At 40.7% G+C, this 7,893-nt stretch overlaps 1 protein-coding gene across 1 annotated transcript; it reads left to right on the top strand.

Moving 5' to 3' along the window:
- Nucleotides 1-4,847: 4,847 nt before the first annotated feature.
- On the top strand, nt 4,848-7,345 carry hsd17b1 (hydroxysteroid (17-beta) dehydrogenase 1; the record flags this gene model as incomplete). The annotated part of the gene is made up of 6 exons (XM_080723294.1): nt 4,848-4,944; nt 5,384-5,545; nt 5,679-5,858; nt 6,217-6,310; nt 6,410-6,596; nt 7,181-7,345. The coding sequence occupies 6 exons, from the start codon at nt 4,848-4,850 to the stop codon at nt 7,343-7,345; spliced, it is 885 nt and encodes a 294-aa protein (XP_080579420.1).
- Between the last annotated feature and the right edge of the window lie 548 nt (nt 7,346-7,893).

Consider the following 7,893-nt stretch of genomic DNA (forward strand, 5'->3'; position numbering starts at 1 on the left):
TTCCCTGCCTTCTCTCTGCACTCACTGCCACTCTGAAGTGTGAACTGACTGACTGAAGCCGGTGTTTGGCTTCAGTTCAGTGCCTTCCTTGTGCTACTATGGCTACTACTACCGACCGGCTTTGTGTGGAATGTTGATTAGGTGTCACGTTGCAAGTTGCTCCTATCAGCAGTGACGTAGGGGAAATGGGAGGCGGTATATCACGTGAGCACCGGATTCGAGTCGACCAGGGAGGTAAACAAAACGTGCAGTGGTGTAAAGTAACCACCAAGTACATTTACCGGTACTTATAAAATATACAATTTTGAGGTAGCCAATTTGTACTTTTCTTGAGTATTTCCAATACTTTTACTTCTACTGCACTACATCTCGGATCCAAATATTGTACATTTACTCCGTTACAATTATTTGATAACAAATGCGAGTACTCTTTCCACCAAGGTACGTGTGTCACGCCAGACTCATCATCATTAATGATTTATATCAGTGTGTGTAGGCTACACGTGATGTCTGCACGCTATGTTCCAAAATAAACTCTCTGGGGAGTTGACTGAAGTATTTTAAAAATGTAAGACAAATTTTTCCTGCACAGTCTCATATTTTCACAGATAGGAAAAACGATTTGAGGGTAGCCTATGGTTGCTGGCCTGGCCTATTACAAAAGTATATCCAGGCAATAGTTGTTAAACATTCAAGTCAGATTGATTGACTGACTGACTGACTGACTGACTGATTGATTGATTGATTGAAGACTTTATTTGGTCAAATATTATTTACTCATTAACTCATAACATTGAATGACAGCATAGAACACAGTGTAATGAGATATCATGAAAACAGTGGTAAAAACACAATGCAAAATAAATGGTATTTACAATAGAAACGTCAGGGGGAGATTAGTTTAGTTATATTAGAGTTTCCATTGCTTTCTTTGACCATTGAAATTATATAATGAATAATGGGTAATAATAATAATGACTGTTTCGGGTCATATTTATTCCTTTTATTTATTTGTCGGAATATCACTGCCCCTGGGCACTCACAGAAAAAAAACAAAAAAAAACAACACAGGTTCAAGCCTTATTATGTGACCTGTGAGAGACTTTTTTCCACTTAATTTTTACCTGAAACTGTTCTAATGTGATGTCACTAGTGTATACATCATTAGTACGTCAAATGTCACGTAACCTGTGTTTTCAGTTTCCTTAATACTCTAAACAATCATTGACTGCAGACAGTGCAGAGGACACACTGTCAATGAACTAGCGGCTACACGTCACATGGTGGACCTGGCTGGTGGGAGTAAATAGCCTTGATTGTTAAAGTAAGCTAGTTCTATTACAGAGTCACTTTCATTAAGGAGAACCCACAGCTAGCTTTCATAATCACCCTGTTAATTTGATCCATCAGTCACAACACAAATCATATCCAGAATAACAGATCATATTCCCCTGAGCAAGAACAGGGTGAGAAACAACAACAGCAATCTTCTGGAAATGAGGGAAGACCACACCAAATAACACCTCTGATAACACCTCGTCCCACGTACTGTACTGTACATGTCTGATAAAATTCCTTCCTTATCGCTCTCCAGCACACAATTTTCACCCTCTGTTGTACACCTGTAAACCTGTGTTAAATGGTAAATCTAAATGGTAAATGGTGCATTTTTATAGTGCTTTTAACCAAGGCGCTTTACATAGATTGTGCATTACATACAACGATGGTGAAGGAAACCACGCAAGCCACCAACCTGCTCACAGGGAGCAACTAGGGGTTCGCTCAAGGACTCTTCGACATTAACTCAGGGGGAGTCCGGATTCGAACTGGGAACCCTTCAGGCACCCTTTGTGCTCTAATGACGGTTTCCCTACCCCTGAGCCATGCCTCCTAAACTATCCCAGTCATGTGAATTCACATTATCATGTGTCTCTAGAGTCTAGACACATGATTTTTACTCAATCTTCAAACAAATGTTGTGTCTAGACACGATAATGTGAATACACTTGACCAGGATGGTTTACCAGGCTATTGAGGCCAAAGGCCTCACTCACTCCTCCTTTAGATAGGTGAGAAGTGATCACCCCCCCTTACTTTACCCCCACCCCCATTTCCCCCCCTATATTAGTTGTGATGATATTGAATGTTTTTATTATGCTACATTATTATGTTGATGATGAATTAAATAACAACGACCTCCAACAGAAACAAGTCCACAAGGGCTTTTTTGGGGTGTTCCTTTTAGGCAGGGTGTTTTGACTGTACTTGCACTGTTCTACCTTTTTGTCTAATAAAATATTCAATCAACAATCAAAAGTGATGTGAAGGGCTGCCACGATTAAACAATTAATTGGCATACAAATAATGGTGATTAACGATTTAATTGCGTTTTAGGCATTGAACATTGGAATATATACATAAATAAATCATTTATGTCTGCCTTTTAGGCATCGTAATCAAAAATTGCACAGGTCAGATATGACAAATAACTTAATATACAAAGACATTTAATCATTTGATACTTTCAAATAAATGTAAAATCGAACCTCTGTTCGAAGTGGAGCTGTGTGTGTGTGTGTGTGTGTGTGTGTGTGTGTGTGTGTGTGTGTGTGTGTGTGTGTGTGTGTGTGTGTGTGTGAACTGAGCGGTGGTCGTGGGGGGGGGGGGGGGGGGAGGGGTGCCTGTGTGTGTGTGTGTGTGTGTGGGGGGGGGGGGGTGCCTGTGTGTGTGGGGTGGGGGTGTGTGTGTGTGTGTGTGTGTATTGCAGTTGATGCTCAGGGCAGGCTAGACTCAACAGCACCTCTCTGGTCACCCAGGGTAGTCAGGCTACACCAGAGGCTACATACAGACAGACAGACAGACCCACCCACCCACAGACACACACGGCCACGTATAGGGAGCTTGTGTTCCACACAGCTCCAAAAATAGTGGAAATAGCTGATCTATAGCTGTAGCTGAGCTGCTTTCTTTTAATATATTTACGACGATTATGCAAAAGCGATCATCTCAAATAATCTGCTTTTGTTCTGAATCTCCCCTCAGATGAAATGTCTACCAGCTATTTGCTCCATATCTCACACTCCACCACCCCATTCTCTCCTCTATCCTTTGCTTTTAGGTTCCTGATGGAGGGTTTCAGCATCCACTGGACCCCCAAGCCAAAGTATCCAGGGTTTTGTTCCTCCGGCCAAAACATCATCCCACACTCATGTCCCTGACTGTAGGTTACTCACACCTCCATCCCATACCCGTACTGCCCACTTCAATCCTTACCCTCCTCCCCTCATCCTTTCATGCTGTCATCCCTCTATCCTTTCATCACATGATTCCTAATCCGTTCCCCCCGTCCCCCACACCTTATCCTACTATAGGCTACGAACATGACTACAACTTTGATAATATAACTGAACTATAAATAAAATGGATTTAAAGATTTTATTTGTTACATCTCAACCAAAGAGTAAAGTTATTTGGGTTCAGTTCCCCGACATCGCTGCAGCAATAGCATAATAAATAATTAATAATAACATGTTGTAAGGTAATAAATATGTACATTAAAGGAGAAGTTCACCCCCAAAATGACTTTTTTTCTATTGATTAGTCACACCATGGAGACTAGAGTTCAATAATATTTTTTGGTTTTTGTCACATTCCTAAGACAAAAATGTGATAGCAGTAAATTTACCCGCATTGATTCCGGATGGTGACCCGTTTCGAAACGGGTCACCATCCGGAATCAATGGGGGTAAATTTACTCAAATCAAATTTTTGTCTTAGGAATGCGACAAAAACCAAAAAATATTATTAAACTCTACTCTCCATGGTGTGACTAATCAATGGAAAAAAAGTCATTTTGGGGGTGAACTACTCCTTTAAGCATAGCACACTTTGAGGTGCTTGAAGTTACTGTGTGCATACCGTAGGTCCTACTGCTAAATATTATAGAAATAATATGTGCACAATATCTATTCTGTATATAAACATCTATTTATGTTGAATTTACATGTGTATTTAAATTTGTGTTATGTTTGCGTGTGCAATGAATGCATGTAAAGTGTTATCTGCCCGTGTGTCACTTTTCAGGTGCTGCAGGATCAGTCTCTCGAGGATCTTCATGACATGCGATGTCAGAGCAACTAGCCTGTATTCGATGTGTGACTGGGTGAATATAATGCACATTGCACTTTTGATAAGGCGCTTTATAAATGCACCATTTGCCATTTTTACTTGAAAAGGTGACAAACCTCCAACACAACTGGGCGATCATGTAATTCTACATTGCATTTACTCAACTAGAATGTAGATATCTTGAGAAAGATCCATGTGATCGAAACGTAATCTTTTTAAATAAAGTTAATTGATTCCCTGCACCATGAGACAAAGCTGGTGGTATATCTTTTATCATTGTGACACCTCTATTTTCGAGAGTATTCTTTCAGAATTGTAGACATAAAGTCACGTGATTTAACCTTAAAATTAACATCTGTGGGTAAACATCACCACATTATTGATTCAGCTACATTTCAGCTCACTGAGGATTATAATCAACTTTCAGCCAAAGTGGGTTTGAGCTGTTTCTACATCTGGAGCAGCCCAATAATCACTGGACGGGAAGGTGAGGTGTTGTCCATAATACACACTTGGGGACAAATAACTGGCTGGGAAAGGGGAATGTTTAGATTCCCGTGGCCTTGTGATAGCGAGAAAAATCTAAACACGAGACTGAGAGCTTCCCTCCCATTTCAATGTTTCATCCTTTCAGATATTTCAGAGCAGTCTGCAGGTCGTCTCCTATTCACTGCTCTTTCTCCGCTACATAGAATCAATAGGCAGGTGAGCCGGGCCCCATGGACCAGAAGGTGGTGCTGATTACAGGTTGTTCCTCAGGGATAGGCCTCAGTCTGGCTGTCAGGCTGGCTTCTGACCCAGACAAAACATTCAAAGGTAAGCAGAATTGACAGAGGGTAGCGCGTCACTCCTAGCATTTTAGCTATTTGAAAGAACACAATGCTGCTCATATCATTGGTCAGCGTATTGATACTTAAAAAAAGAAAAAAGGTTTCAGTTTAAAATATTGCTGAATTATTTAGTTTCAAATATTGTATGCTGTATAGTGATGTAAGTACACCAACCCACCTAACAGCCAGGGCACTAAAGGACCAAGGCTAGTTTATGATTTCAAATCAAAACAACATTTTGCTCATTGTATAAGTTGGTGTTGAATAAAATCCTCTTGATTCTTGATTCTTTACTGTATGGAACATAAATACATTTTTCATTTATTAGGTAGTGTGGTTTGAATTAGTTAATAAAACAAAGTATGTAAATGTAAATGTTTTAACTTCCTCTTAAGTCATGTTGCTAACCACTACTATCTGTTTAGTCTACGCCACTATGAGGAACCTAGCCAAGAAGGAGCGTCTTTTGGAGTGTGTGAAAGACTTGCACAGGGACACGCTGGACATCCTCCAAATGGATGTGACCAGCCAGCAGTCAATTCTGGACGCCAGGGAGAAGATTGTGGAGAAGAAAGTGGACATCCTGGGTATATTCACTGAGTATCAGACACACATATGAAAACACATCTTTCTATATTTCATCTGTCTGTGTATTCATGTGTCTATTAATAATGTTTGCGTGTGCATGTGTATGTGGTTGATCTTACCCCCTCTTTTCAGTATGCAATGCTGGTGTGGGGTTGATGGGGCCACTGGAGGTCCAGTCTTTGAGCACAATGAGGCAGATCCTGGAAGTCAACCTCCTGGGAACCATCCAGACCATCCAGGCCTTCTTGTCAGGAATGAAGGCCCGCCGCCAGGGACGCATTCTGGTCACCGGCAGCATGGGGGGACTTCATGGTTAGTCACCATCATAACATGCCATTTCTGTCATTGTACATTGGAACATATAGATCTTGAACATATAGGCTTTGTAAATTAAAATTGCATTGCAATTATGAAAAATAATTAACTACTAGCTCAAATAAGTGCAAGCAGGCCTTAAGAGATTATTTGTTTGTTTTTATTGACAAATAATAATTGGGGTTTCAACTTGGTACAGCATGCATGGCCAATTTTGTATAATAATGTGGTGTAAGTAATGTAATACTCTGAGGGGCATCACACTCTGGCTTGCTCCCATCATTATTATAATGTGATTATTATTGTTACAAATATTATTATTAACAAATAATAATGCATTTACATTGGGTTGCAGGTCTCCCCTTTAATGAGGTGTACTGTGCCAGTAAATTTGCAATAGAGGGAGCTTGCGAGAGTCTAGCTATCCTGCTGCAGCACTTCAACATCCAGTGAGTTTTCTCCAGACAGCAGATGTGCAATGAACTGCTACTGTGTTGCATCTCTGAAGTGAAACTAAAGGTGTATTGACTCTGTTCCCAATCACGCAGCATGAGTCTCATTGAGTGTGGTCCAGTCAACACTGACTTCATGAATAACCTGCAGAAGGTTGAGCCAGGCGAGACATCTCTCCAGCAGCAGGTCGACGCCCAAACTCTCCGCCTCTATGAAAGATACCTGGAGCACTGTGCCACTGTATTCCAGAATGCAGCACAAGACACCGAGGACATTGTAAAGGTAAGCTGTGTACATTCACTTTTGAATTCATTGACTGGAATTTCCAGTTGAGTTCTATACTGTTCTGTACTGCAGTGGTTCTCAACCTTTTCAGTCCGCGACCCCCAAAATAATCGTATTTGAACTGGTGACCCCTCACCCTGACGAGCATTAAGAGTTGAGGCATTACATTTTGTATAACACGGTTCTATTGTGAAAATAGCAGATCTACATGCTCACAGAGCATGTAGATCGGCTATTTTCACAATTTCTGCCTCTAATATTTGACAATTTGGCCAATGTTTAATTTGTCATTTTTTAGAAAGGCCTTAAATTGTCACTTTAGATATGTGCAGAATCAGATAGCCTCTATACACTAAAACTTTATGCTGGTGTGTTGTTTACTGTTGAGTGAGAAAACAATGTTCCACATTAAGTTATTCATCTGGGAACCCCCCAGAATAATTTGGGGACTCCCCTGGGGGTCCCGACCCACAGGTTGAGAACCACTGCTGTACTGTATTGAATCCACCCATTAGGTATTTGTGCATTATTTCGGCCAACAAAAATAACATAATTGGACTGCCCATGTTTTTGTATGTAAGGTATTTCTGGAGGCCATCCAGTCTTCCAGCCCTGCCTTCAGATACTACACCAACAGTGGTCTGCTGCCTGTCACCAACCTGAAGATAACAGCACCAGATGGCGCACGGTACATCAATGCTATGAGCAAACTAGCCTTTACAGCCTACAGCACAGAGAAACAATAAATACCACATGCCATCTCTCACTCTCACATGCATGTTTTGCCTTCAATCCCAAGCCACTACGTCAAAGAACATACAGCTTTTGCCTTATAGATAATAGTCTCCAGTCAGTATTGCTTTTAGAATTTGGCATATTTTGTACATTTTGTGTTGCCCTAAAACTATTTCCTGGAATAAATGTGACTGTCTACTGTTACTCTGCCGTTGATGAGGAAGAGAAGTCATTGGTTTATGCTTGTGTGAGATAAACACAGGAGGGTGGGAGACGGATCTGCAGCCTCTGTTTGGACTTTTCACTTTACTGTATCAGATCTGACTGATCTACTTATCATAAGGTGGTGGCCAGAGTCGATTCATAAGATTTGGGGGTGAATTCCAAGAATTTGCTATTATTATCGTCAATAAATCTGCAAACTTGTTTCATTTGGTTTCAGTTTTGCTTCCAGATTAGGGCTTTATTATGTTGTGAATCAGGAAATAAGTATTGTGTGTACTGTGTTCTACAGCAGGATATTAATCATGTGGTGTCAAACATTTAACCACTGAAACCC

This window comes from Nannobrachium achirus, assembly GCF_963921795.1.
Source record: "Nannobrachium achirus genome assembly, chromosome: 4".
NCBI classification, from domain to species: Eukaryota; Metazoa; Chordata; class Actinopteri; order Myctophiformes; family Myctophidae; genus Nannobrachium; species Nannobrachium achirus.